The following is a 13,281-nucleotide window of genomic DNA, read 5'->3' on the forward strand; positions in this document are numbered from 1 at the left end:
CTGCCGCTGATATTTCAAATACCAGCAGGGTCACCCACGGTGGACAGATTTCAGCAGAGCCTTCAGACTAAGACAGACTAAGAAGGACCTGGCCATCCATTGCCAAAAAATTGGCCATGAAAAAGCCTATGAAGAGGGGCTGGCCCCGTGGCTGAGTGGTTAAGTTCGCGCACTCTGCTGCAGGCGGCCCAGTGTTTCGTTGGTTCGAATCCTGGGCGCGGACATGGCACTGCTCATCAAACCACGCTGAGGCAGCGTCCCACATAGCACAACTAGAAGGACTCACAACGAAGAATATGCAACTATGTACCGGGGGGCTTTGGGGAGAAAAAGGAAAAAAATAAAATCTTAAAAAAAAAAAAAAAAGCCTATGAAGAGCAGCAGAACATTGTCTGATACGGCACCAGAAGGGAGAGGAGGGCACAAAAATGACGGGCAGGCTTCTGCTCTGCTGTACGTGGGGTTACACAGGGTCAGAATCAACTCCATGGCACTAACAACAACATATAATTAAATACCAGGAGAGGAAAAAGGGAGTCATTCCTCTTGTCTGGAGATTCTGAGAGTGCCTTCTGAAGGAGGTGGAATTAGAGGATGAATCCAATTTGGATAAAAAGAGGGAAGAGGTAGAAAACCTTCCCAGAAAGGTAGGGCAGGCCACAGAAAGGCTGGCTGTGGGGTGAACTGTGACCTGCATGGGGGTCTTGAGGAGCCGTGGAAAGCAGGGTCAGATAGATATTACTATACAGTAAAATTAGGAAGGCCTAATGGCCTATTTTCCCAATGTTTTACCTTCTTTACTCAGAGTATCACTTACCTTGAAGAGAGACTGTAGTTATTGCTTGTTCTAGAGGCACTTTTAATCTTTAACAATATGATGTGTTCACATTACTTAAAAAAAGAGAGAAAAGAAAAGCTGCCTTCTTTCAAATCAGCATGGTGACATAACACCCAACTCTAGATTCTCCGTTTTATGTTGATGTCTACTTTGAAATGTGTGATCTTCTTGATTACTAGTATCCTATAATCATGCTACGTTCTTTCCTTTTGATCATACCCCATGTCGTCTTAAGAAAAATCTTTTACCATGAAACTCTTGTGGTTAGAACATCTAACCACTGTAGAGATTCTGGTGCCTTCCACCGGCTTCTCTATAGGCCCTTCTGTGGTAGTAGCCATTGTGATCAAAGCCCGGGAATCTAAGCAAAATTGCCTGCATTTGAACCCCAGCTCTGTCAGTATTAGCTGTATGACCTGTCCATATTACCCAAACGCTCGGATTCTCAGTTTCTCCATTTTCAAGTAGGGATGAGGATGGCAATAGCTTCTACATCAAAGTGTTATTATGAGTATTAAATAAATTGATGCAGATAAAACACTTAGAATAGTGCCTGGTACATAGTAAGTGTCATATAAGGGTTAGCTATTACTATTATCACTAACAGGAGAAAAAATGTACACCTAATATTTAGTATAACTATACTCCCCATATAAACCCATTAAAAATTTTATATTTCAAACTTAAGTTGCATTTTAAATGATTCTTGCAATAACAATTTAGTTTTAAAAGGACCTCAAACACCTTTTAACACAATCTCTCCTCTAATGCCATAGAAAAAGGCCTGGGCGTGGAGTAGAATGTAGTATCTACTCAACCAAGATTTGCTATGTGAATGAATGGAATTGCTAAATGCTAAACAGTTAAGAGATAGACTGGTAGTTATTGTACTAAGTAGAGGTATACTGGGTGCTTTGGGAACACAGAAGAGGTGGATGTAAGCCCAATGTGCGTAGGAGTAAGTCCATACAAGATACTCAGTCAATGATACTCAGCTGAGTCCTGAAGGATGCACAGGAGTTGCCCTGGTGAAGAAGCTGAAAGGGTTTAGATAGTCCTTTTTTGATACTATTGCTAATCAAACAATTCAAAATAGGGCAATTAGTTAATGAGGATCATTTTGTTGATGTTTATACCATAATGCGTACCTGAAATTTCACTCTATAATCTCTTGTTCTAACTGGTATTGAATTGTTCCAAACAGGTAGAGATTCCTGGTAATACAGATTAAAAATATGCATCTTCAAGTTTTTTGAAAAATCTAATTGAAAGAAAAATAATAGCTATCTTTTATTGAGTAGTTAACATGTACTGGCCTTGTAATGAACTCTTTTAAAGAATTAAGCCATCTAAACCTCACAAGAAGAAAGTTCTCTTATTGCCCACGTTAATAAAGTGAGTAAGTAGCACAGCCAGAGTCTGAATTCAAGGCAGCCAAGTACATGCTCTTAATTCCTACACTAAATGAGGTTTGGGATTAATTACCCACTAGAAATACTGTCTTATTTTCCTTTTATATAATTTGAAGAAGTAGTCAGAAAAATAACTTCATTAATGTTATTAATTCGGATTTTCATTCTGAGAACTTTTGTAAACTGTTACACAAAATGTAACCCACAAGTCCCCCTTCAACACTCCAAGGATAAACCCATCACAAGATTTCTTGCTGGTCAGCACTGTTCTCCAGCTGAAAGAGCTTTTGCAACCACGTCGTCGTTTGTTTTTTTCCCCTAGTGGGTATAGAAAACTGCTTGAATAATGCATATCGCCTTCTGTATTCTTTCAGCAGAACATTTGCATATTTAAGTCATTACGATAGATTCCTAGTATGGACTCAGAATTTTATAATAAGGAAGAAAGCTTCATTTGTAAATACCTGGAATAGTAGTCAATGTCTAATTGTATTACATACATCCAAAAACACAAAAAAGATCTGGCATTCATCAAACAATTTCTTTCAAATAAGGAAGTAGAGAACTCAAGTTCTTTCTCTCATTAAAGCAGCTTCATTTTCAGGCTTCCTTCATAAAAGGAGTTGAATGCATGAAGGCCATCTGGCTATGTTATAGCCTCCCCTTAGACATTAATAGGTGTAGAGTTCAGGCCAGTGTCTCCCGCTACCGCCAGGCAATATGACCATCATCCTCTATCATTCTGGAGATCACTCCTTTTACGCTGTTTTTCAAGTCCTTTTCTTTACATATGTGCCCACTATTGACAACAAACCACAATGTTGGATACCATTAGGTTTCCACTAATGTCTTCTAGACATTTCTGTATTTTTCCAAATCAGAGGATATAACTGGCTCCACCAGGAAGTAAAGTAGAGGTCACTGCAGCAGCAGTGACTTTCAAGCTGTTTGCTAAATTTAGCTGTCCAATACTTTCCACTCTAACGAAAACTATGAACTACAATTATAGAATGTTGGAACAGAATAGAGCTTAAAGGTCATCGAGTCCAATCCCCTTGTTTTTCTGACGAAGGTAAGGGGACCTAGATTTAGCCTGTGAATTGCTTCCGCCACAGAGTTTGCTGATGGTAGAGCTGGAACTTGAACTAACATCTGCTCAGGCTTGACCAATGTTGTCCTCACTGTACCACAGATGCTCTGCCTCCCGTGATCCGTTTTACCTAACCAGATCTAGCAGCACAAATGTAGCCGATGTTATTGGTTGTGGCTTACCCTCTGTGCCCATTCATCAGTTTGGTGGCTGAACGTGAAATAGCAAAGGTATCAGACTTATAAGTTGCTACAAGAGAAATGAAATGATTCCATACCCAAACCCTGCCCCCAACTCTAAAAACTTCTTGCTTTATGTTCATCAATAATGAATAGCCCATCCCTGCAATACTCAGAGGGAGCTTACATTGCACTTTTGAGCAGCCGGTTGGTAATGTACAGTGGATAGAGCCTCTCTTTCAAATCCCATGGCAGAGGGTCCTTCAAGGCTAGCATTGCATTTTCAATTAGCTGCTGAGTGAACGCTTGGCATGTGTATTAGTGAAGAGGCACACAATTAGCTTATTGTTCCTTGTTGTATTGTGCTGAGAGGATCCAAGGGATTGGTAGAGGACCAGGCAAGCCAGGCATCACTGTGGATGTTGAAGAAGGGAGTTACTCGGATCTCGACATCTTCACTTGCTTGCTCTGGAATTACAGCTATTTATTACAAAGCACTCTGTGTGGCTGGGTGGAGTGCGCCTGAGGAATCACATCCCAGACACCACCTGGGGTTAGTCTTTCCGAGCCCTTCACGTTTCTGACTAATTCTCATCATTATCATGGAACCCAACAGTCCCAAAAAGATACAATTTGCTGTGCCTTTATTCCAGAGTCAGATTGCACCCGAAGCAGCAGAGCAGGTAAGCGGAATTGGGTGGGGACCAATCCTGCATAGAAGGTAATAGAGACAGATGTTCTTGTTATTAATTGAAAGCTTCTCCACCTTTTGAATTTGCCTAACTTTGTGACTTTGTGATATGTGAATGAGAAATAAGTCGATTTCCATATGCACTTGTATTTGGGTTGCATCGGGGGAACTATTGGCTAAAACGAGCACTCCATATGATATAAAATTAGCATCGGTTAGGGAAAAATGGTTATATTAGCGATTCGGATTTGGATCCAAAAATCTGTTGGCTTTTGCTTATTAAAATAACTGGTTCCACACTTAGAGGAACTTAAAAAAATTCTCAAAATTAGCAACTTTTTATTTCATTTTTTATAAAATAAAAGGTTCATTTAACAATGAAAGCATTAACTCTTGGAATAATTTCAGATTATAGGCTTAATAAAGTTTTCACAGTGTATCCAAAATAGTAATTATAAGTATATGTGATATATGATAGACAGGATTTGTAGTCATATATAATTTAGAAAACGTTTTATTCAGATATTAAATATAGTATTTGAATATTTCCTGGATTCCTTTTCCATGTCTGATATATCTATATATCTGTATTTCTCTGTCTCTGTCTCTCACTCTCATGTGAGATTGGTTTACATCTGTATCACCTTTCATATTCAGATTTACTTAGACTCTTGATGCAATGGAAGCACTTAAAAGATCATTGGTGGTAAAATTACAATAGTGGGGAGGTAAAAGCAAAGAAATTTATGGAGTCATCAACCTAATTCATTACTTTCATAAAACTGAAATTATCCCTGAATCCTTTTCCAAATATTATATTCAAAGTCTTAAAAATGCTTATTAAATCTGAGGCTCAAATTTTCTAGGATGTTTTGATATTCTGAAGTTTATCCACTCAGACTCAGGCCAGATAAATACAACCTTGAACATGTATCTGTGTTGAGTGGGGCATTGTTCTATCCTGGACAAGACATCATTGGTAAATTTTTTCCTCTATCTTACAGACATATACTTGGGGAATTTACCTAGGTATTTAAGAAATCAAGGACACGTTAGAGATTCTAATCATAATATGCTCCTGTAACTCTTAACATAAAAAAAAACTCCACATCGAACCTATTAGTTTTAAGTGAATCATATATTCTCATAAGATCCGTATTCATTCTTTATTTGTTGATTTGTTCTAAATATTATATTAGAAAATAAGAAAAGCTTATAATATTAATGAAATTTTAAAATCATACTTTTAAACTTAACCTGCTAGAGATTTGCGTTTTCTAAGCTTCTTTTACTCTGTTTAGAAATAAGGGTAATGGATCTTGAAAGCATCATCAATGTTATACGGCTCCAAGAGAGCCATTAAAATTAGCAAGTCATTCTTGTCACTTCACTGCATATTTATTTTCATCATTTGATTGTTCGCAACTATTTCTCTTCTCTGGAAATGTAGCTTTTTGGTCAAAGAAGGTAATACTAATATCTGACTGTTCTGCCGTCTGCCTTTTTATTATTCAGAATAAAATTAGTGAGCACCTATCGTGTGCCCTCCAGAAACTGGCTTTTGTGTGTTGGGAAAAGATGAGAAGGGGACAGGTTTGCAAACTGCAGAGCAACCTGGAGCAGCGTCTGACTCTCACTGACCTTAGCTGGGCCTTTTTTGTTCACAGATCAGGAAAAGAAGACCCACACCAGCGTCACTTGTGATTCTCAATGAACATAATCCCCCAGGTAAGGAAGTATGATCTCTTTCTTGCTGATGGAACAGAATAGAATTGTTTGAAGAACATCAAAGAGCATGACATTCCCAAAAAAATTCAATTCAGGCTTTCAGTTAGTAATAATCTAACAAGCTAGTCTATAAAATGGATCATAAACAAAATCAGAAATAAATGTTACAGGAACTGTCTCAGGCAACAGCCTGCTTTCCCTCTAGAATGACACATCGGTGATGATACGCTACGAAATGTTTTGTTAACATTTGCTGTCATGTGTTCAGGGGTTTGTATAGAATCTGGTTCAGTGCTTATTAATGAGGCTCGTGGAAAGTTATTTAATTAGATTTCAAAGCTCAAATTACGCCCCTAGAGTTGCTTATATCTTTACAGAGTATATTTTTTATTTATGAAAGGTTGTCATGGAGTGGGCAATGTGCCCGTACTGGTTACAGCTTTGCTGCTAATGTCATCTCTAAATAATGCAATTGACAAGTAACCAGATCAATTTTCAGCACTGCCCATTTGTGAGCTGTTCTGAAGGGCTGCATCCATTTGTTGAGGTTTTCTTTTCCATTTCCTGTAAAAAGTAAAGCTGCATTATTATTCCTGATACAGGCCTATGATCTGCAATACACAAACATTATTTACTTATTGAATGGGGGTGATTTTAATCTCACACATAAGTGCTCTTTCTAGAAATGCAAGTAAGACAGCAAAGGTCATGGCATTAATTTGTAACCAGGCAGGAGTTGGTATTGGATTTTGGTAGGTATAAACAATAAGGGTGGAGAAAGGGAGTTTGAATGCTGGAAACATAATAAGTCTAAGTCTAAGTTGTAGTGAATGATCTGTTTTAAAAATACCAGGGTAAAATAGTCTTTGAATTTTTCAGATTCGTTTCTAGTTAGAGAAATATACATGAGATAAGAAAGCAAAATTCTAATAGAATATTCATCATTGAACCCAAATACAGAAAGGTGTTCAGCTGGTGGGAAAGAAGCAAATTTATTCCTGCTGAAAACGAAGAATTATAATTAGATCCTATATCTTTGAAGTGCTATACAATTTTAAAATCATTTTCAAATATACTATCTCACAATAAATGTTAACAATTATATTTGGTTGAATAAGAGGTGCAAACAGTATGCACTTATAGTTTACAAATAAGTACAAGCAAATAAACTTAATAATAAAATCTTCTCAGATTGGAGGTAATTTCACAGCAATTTCCCGTCACTGTCTTTGCTCATAGAGGCAGACTTTTCCACAGTGTCCCAGAGCTTCCCTCCCTACGCCAATCTTGAAAAGTGTTGCCCAACTTGATTTCTACGTGTCCTTTTGCATACTAAAGAGAAGCCTTCAGTGTTCTGCAGGCGTTGTGACTGAACGTAGTGAAGTCATGTAACTACCATTGTGGCTCTCATTTGAGCCCTATTTCTTGAATGCCAAATATGTACCATTTACAGATGAGGAAAGTGGGCAGCAGAGAAATCAAGTGATTTTTGCTTAAATTCTTCCATAGAAGTGACAGATTACACTCAGATAATTACACTCAGACAATGACAGACAAACAGATAATTCTAATTCTAAAGCCCATGCATTTCCTACAGCATGATGCTACGCCTGCAAATTTCAGTTTGCATTACATAGTGAAGGAATGTGACTAGCCATTCAGGCTCTATCAACAAGCAAACCCAAACTTTAAATAAATCCTTTCTCTGGACCACTTAGCTTAGTGTATTAGGAATTATATTTAAATATACCTGTGAACCAAATTTAGATTTTCTCTAGAAATCTTTTTCTTACCAAATCTCCTAATCATTAGGTGGCATTGTCCTATTTCTCCTATTGACTCCATCCTTCTCCCTGTTTATAAGCACCACTGGAGAGAACTTAGATGCAAATAACATCTCATAAAGAAGTATATCTTTTTAGTAATATCATATCCTCAATCTTCATCCTCCTTTTAGAAATTCAAATAGTTTACAAGGGCCTGATCAGCCTTTAGCTGTGTATAGCAATGTGTATGGCAACCAGAACTTTTGGGGCTAGTGATGAATTCTTGCAGCAAAAAAATCAAATGCCTATATTGCTTTCCCAGAAAAAATGATCTAGAACCATGATTACTGGGGAAATAATCTAAGGACCCAACAAACAAACAGCAACAAAAGAACATCTCACCAAACCAAACCAGACCTAGAGACTAGTTTTTCTTAGTCATGCGGTCTTGGGTAAGGGGCAACATCTCCAAGCTTTATCTCCTCATCTACAAAATAGAGATTACAATGTCCACCCTTTCTAGTTCACAGGGTGGTTGTAACAATTGAAAGAGTTAATGTGAATGCTCCTTAAAAACTGCAAAGTGCAACAAATGTTAGGTGTCATTAGCTGACATATTCTGGAATACAACCTTCGCAGGTGATCTTTAAGAGTTAAGATAACAGGAAGAACAGAATCTTCATAATCTCATCTTCACTAAATATTTCTGCCCAACTCAACAATTCTTTGTGTTCCAAATATAATCTGAACACTTTCTATCAAACAAAACCAATGACGACAACAACAACAAAAACTTCGTTGTGTTAGATGATCTTCTTTATGCAATTGCTTCTCTTAGCCCTCAAAAGCAATGTGTTCTTTGACAAATAAAAATTGAACGCAACTTTAAACCGTGGTAAACTAAACAAATCTCTTCAGTTTATTGAAATTGTGCAGGAAACAACTCAGTGTTCTTGGAATTACCTGTCATTAATGCTGTTTAAAATTCAAATCCCTGAAAATCTTTCTTTATTGTCAATTAATGAAGCAAAGAAAATTAAATTTTCCATTATAGAGACATAATTAACAAACCCTTCCAATTCACATGATGAGATCAGTCTATTGTAATCATTGTTAAATGAATTAGACATGGCTCCTTTTTATTTTTTTTAAGCTTTTCAGGAGTTTTCAGAAATAGTCATTTATAAAAGAGTATTTGGAAGAATGATTTGATTTTAGATTTAGAAATACATATGCATTCTGTTTATATCTGATAGAGAGGAAACAGGATAGAAAGATATTTCATCATGTAAAACCAGATTGTTTGCTACTTCATCGATGCTGGGCTAAACACATGGGTGAGGTAGGCACCTGATTGATAGGATTCCAGGGACAACAGAATGTCCCATCAGCCCCTCCCCAGCCGATGGCCTGGAATTCTCAGCAGTAAAGGCATTACAGCAACAGACACATAACCTGGTAAGGATATGTCACCCTCTGGCACAGATTAATCAGCTTAACTCAAAATAATGGGAAACAGGACTAAAATTTTTGAATTGAAGGCATCATGTCTGAAAAGAATTTCATAGCAAAGGATGTGTTTTTATGGTAGAGAGAGCAAACACTATGTGTTTGCTTCTACGAATGACTAAACAGCCAGATAGCTAAGATACTGGAAGCTGGAGCAGAGAAGCATCGAAGACAAATTTCATCTTCTTCAAATGTTTTCTGGGGCTGCCAAAGTGAGTGACCTTGTAGCAAACTGCTTATCTGTCTGTATTTTCGGTTCATCTGATTAACGGCCTATTTATTGGAAGCCTTCCGAGGCTTGCAGTAGAGTCTCATTGTCTATTCTTGTACTGTGTGCTGGTTACTTTTACTCTTGTATAACCTGTAGTTAACCGGTTTGGTTCCTATATTTTTATTTAGAGGGATGACTACACAGAAATTCTGTTTAGAAATAAATGGCAATGCCACTTTCTGAAGTTTATTTCATCACATTTCCAGATTTACTTAAACATTACTTGTCTTTAAGTAGACTTGCGAGAAGACCGTATATATGGCCACCAGTGTTAGAGATCTAGCATTGGAAAAGAACTTCAGGAAATACCTAATCTAACCATACATCTTCATGAAAGATATATAAATCAACCTGAGTCCCTGAGACTTGCTCTGTTTTATATACCTCAGAAAAGAATCCTTAATTACCCCTAGTTTTCAATTCCAGATCGAACTATTTTCGATGCTAGAAAATATAGTTTCTTAAACCAAATTTGAGTAATGTCCCATTTTATTCTAAAATAACTCTTCGTTTTCTCTCTTCAATAAAAGTTCATTTACTCAGCTTTTTAAATCTATAAAAGATTTCTTTATTATTTCCTTTTCTGGATTGAATATACCCAGTCCCCTGTAAGGACCTTAATGAACTATCCAAATTCTCCTTGTCTCTTGGCCCTTGGGGCCCAGAACTAGGCACAGTGTTCTGGTAAATAACCAGCCTAGACCAGGCCTTCTAAACATTAAAGTTTGTGGCATCCATTCTTCTCCACTTACTGTTAAGCAGAGACAATATGGTTACAATTAAATTTAGTGGATCTGATGCCTATTAAACATGAGTGAACTGTAAGAGGCCTGGAACTTAGTGAAGATTTAGGTAAGTACTGAGGAGTTTTGGCATCATTTAAAAGTTTGCTGTACATCTGAAAAGTGGAACCAGAAATATAATGTAAAGTGGTTTGGGAGATGTTTACTGAACTTCCTATCACAGCTGAATTGGGGGAAGATTGATTTCTCTTTGACACTTTTAGCTCCAAATATTCTTAAAAATGAGGAATAAAAACAAAAGCATTTTCTCACATGGATCAAGATCCTAAAAATTAGTTAATATGAGACAAATGAATTAAACATCGCACCATCTCCTTTCAGCCTTGATAGTAAGTCTAGTCAGTAGAGAGAGCTGGGAATCCAATTGATTACGCTATTCAGCTCCCAAACTGAAAATAAAACCACAGACCATTCTGGACGTAGCATATGATGTTCTAAAGGAGGCTTGCATTTTAGGACTCTGATACCAAGTTAACTAATGAGATTTTGAAGCCTCTGGATTTATAATCCTGAGACATTGGATGATAGCTAGAAAATATTACTGGACTCAGACTGAATTGTTCCAAACAGAGGAGCCCCAGGAATTTCTAACGATGGGAGGTTTTTCAGGGTCAACAAAACTAACGCGAAGATTTATTCCAGCATTAGGGCATGCATATTCACATGATCTCTTTCATGGAGACCCTCTATTTTACAAAATGAATGATTTGTGGTCAAAAGGCAATGGGCACCTTGAGTACAAGCTCCAGGAATCACACTGAGGATTTTCCTAGGACTCTTAAGGATGGGTATGACATCATCAGCTTCAGACACTGTCACCCCCAGGAACTTCTAATCAAAAGTATTCAAGTAAAAGCTGTACTGGACCCATAGTCCATACAGTTTTGTTTTATTCTAAGTTTTCTCATCTTCTTTGGGAATGTGGTTGTTATTCATTTTGATCTATGATCCTTATTAATTGCTCAGCATTTATTTTGCCTTCTCAGTATTAATGACAGTACAAAACAAAGAAAGGTCCAATGTTTGAAGACTATTTAACAGTTAACTGGCATTAATTTCTAAGGAATTGTCAGAAAAGCCTATTTTTTTCCTCCTCAGCATTTATTTCTATGAGTTATTGAATGCCAAACCATGTTGAATGATTTAAAGACAAGTGACTCATGTGGCTTTCAGAGATTCATGTCCTGTACAATTGATTGACTTATTTTCCCGTAACTATTCAGTCTCTGCAGCCAAAGAGCCCAATCAATTGGAGTAATTGTGAGCCAAAGATGAGGTTCTAGTTCTTAGTAATGCCAAGGTTTGCATACTGTAAGTTTTCAAAGGAACTAGTGTAATCTTCAAATTAAATGAAAGCAAAAAGAAAGGGTAAATCGTGAAACTATGAAGCAGTTCTACTTCATTTCAGCAAGCTAACTACTTTTGCTCATTTTGAATAATAGCATATATTGCTCACCTTTCATGTTGATTTTAATTAGAAATAGCTTAGTGAAATATGACAGAATGGTGGTAGGGTCAATTCACTTCATTTTTCTCAAGCTCTGTGCCATACTTGTGGGGATATAGCAGATGAAAATAACTCTAAGGTACTTTTGCATGACATAGCAAGGCAGCGTTTGTAGTAGGTAAAGTACTGGCCTTGGAAGCCCAGTTTTGCCAGTTACTGGTGGTGAGACACTGACTGTGTACTTAACCTCTAAGGGCTTGACTTCTGCCTTTCTTAAATAAGATATTGAGGTGTGAGAAAATGCATAGCACGGTGCCTGGAACCAAGTAGATACTGAAGATATGCGATCCCCTTTTGTCATTATGCTCATGCTGAGAAAAGCTGAGTTCTCCTAAAGCCAGAATTTATTACAAGAAGATGGCCCAGTTCTTTTCCAAACCTGACTACATTAGACAGAGTCAGTGTCTCCAAAGAAGGGGATTCTTGATAAGAGAAAAGATGTACCATACCTTTTAATTCATCAAGATAAGAATACGCAATTACAGAATTGTTATGTATCTTAAACTGTGGTATTTGTTCAACTGAGCATGTCTTGTTTACAAATATAATTTTCATGAAATATGAGTTCTTTAGAATTTTCTTTAGAATAAGCATGCTACTGATGTCTATAAAGTTATGAAAAAACTATCGCAAGCAATAGAAATCTTTGTGGCACATTTATATTTGACCAAAAATGAAATTTATATTCTAATAGTACGAGGAGAGAAGGATGGTTGAATAGTGAGTATAAAAATCCTTTAGAGATGTACATCAAACACTCATTTGATTGCTCACATTTGATTCAACTCCATTTATTCTCACTTCCTTCCATACGCCATCCCTGTGCCTTATTCTGCATAGGCTTTCTTTCTTTGGTTCTTTCTTTTGCTTCCTTTGCCAGCTCTGAGACTTAGTCTAGACTGACTCATTTGTATAAATCAGCCTCCATCTTTTCCACTAATTTCTCCTATTTGAATTGCAGCATGAGATTCACTTAAATCTCAAAAATTTTCCCTGACTAATCTGATCCATTGTCTGGCTTTGTTATTCCAGTACTCTCCTCCCAATGCCAACTCTTGAAGCTCTTCCTGACTTTCAATTCAATTTAATAAATATTTATCTAGTCTTTATTCTAAATCCTCCAGGAAGATGTGGTCTAGGTAACAGAGAATAATACACCTGGGTGAACCAGGATACAATTGTAATAACAGAAATCCCAGGGGTTGGCCTGGTGGCGCAGTGGTTAAGTTCGCACATTCCTCTCCTTGGCGGCCCGGGGTTCACCAGTTCAGATCCCGGGTGCGGACATGGCACCGCTTGGCAAAAGCCATACTGTGGAAGGTGTCCCATGTATAAAGTAGAGGAAGATGGGCATGGATGTTAGCTCAGGGCCCGTCATCCTCAGCAAAAAGAGGAGGATTGGCAGCAGATGTTAGCTCAGGGCTAATCTTCCTCAAAAAAAAAAAAGAAATCCCAACTGCTCAGACCATAGTAAGATTAATTCTGGC

The 13,281-nt window shown here is 37.3% G+C and overlaps 1 protein-coding gene across 2 annotated transcripts in view; it reads left to right on the forward strand.

Annotated features, from left to right (window-relative positions):
• The first annotated feature begins 3,924 nt into the window (after positions 1–3,924).
• Positions 3,925–13,281, forward strand: part of PPP1R1C (protein phosphatase 1 regulatory inhibitor subunit 1C) — a 107,347-nt gene continuing 97,990 nt past the window's right edge. For both annotated transcript variants that reach the window (XM_070241380.1, XM_001501286.4), the window contains exons 1-2: positions 3,925–4,202; positions 5,878–5,938. In XM_070241380.1, coding sequence (XP_070097481.1) covers positions 4,122–4,202; positions 5,878–5,938 — 142 coding nt within the window. In that variant the 5' untranslated portion in view covers positions 3,925–4,121. The remainder of the gene's footprint in view (positions 4,203–5,877; positions 5,939–13,281) is intronic.

The sequence above is a fragment of the Equus caballus genome, chromosome 18 (assembly GCF_041296265.1).
Source record: "Equus caballus isolate H_3958 breed thoroughbred chromosome 18, TB-T2T, whole genome shotgun sequence".
In the NCBI taxonomy this organism is placed as follows: Eukaryota; Metazoa; Chordata; class Mammalia; order Perissodactyla; family Equidae; genus Equus; species Equus caballus.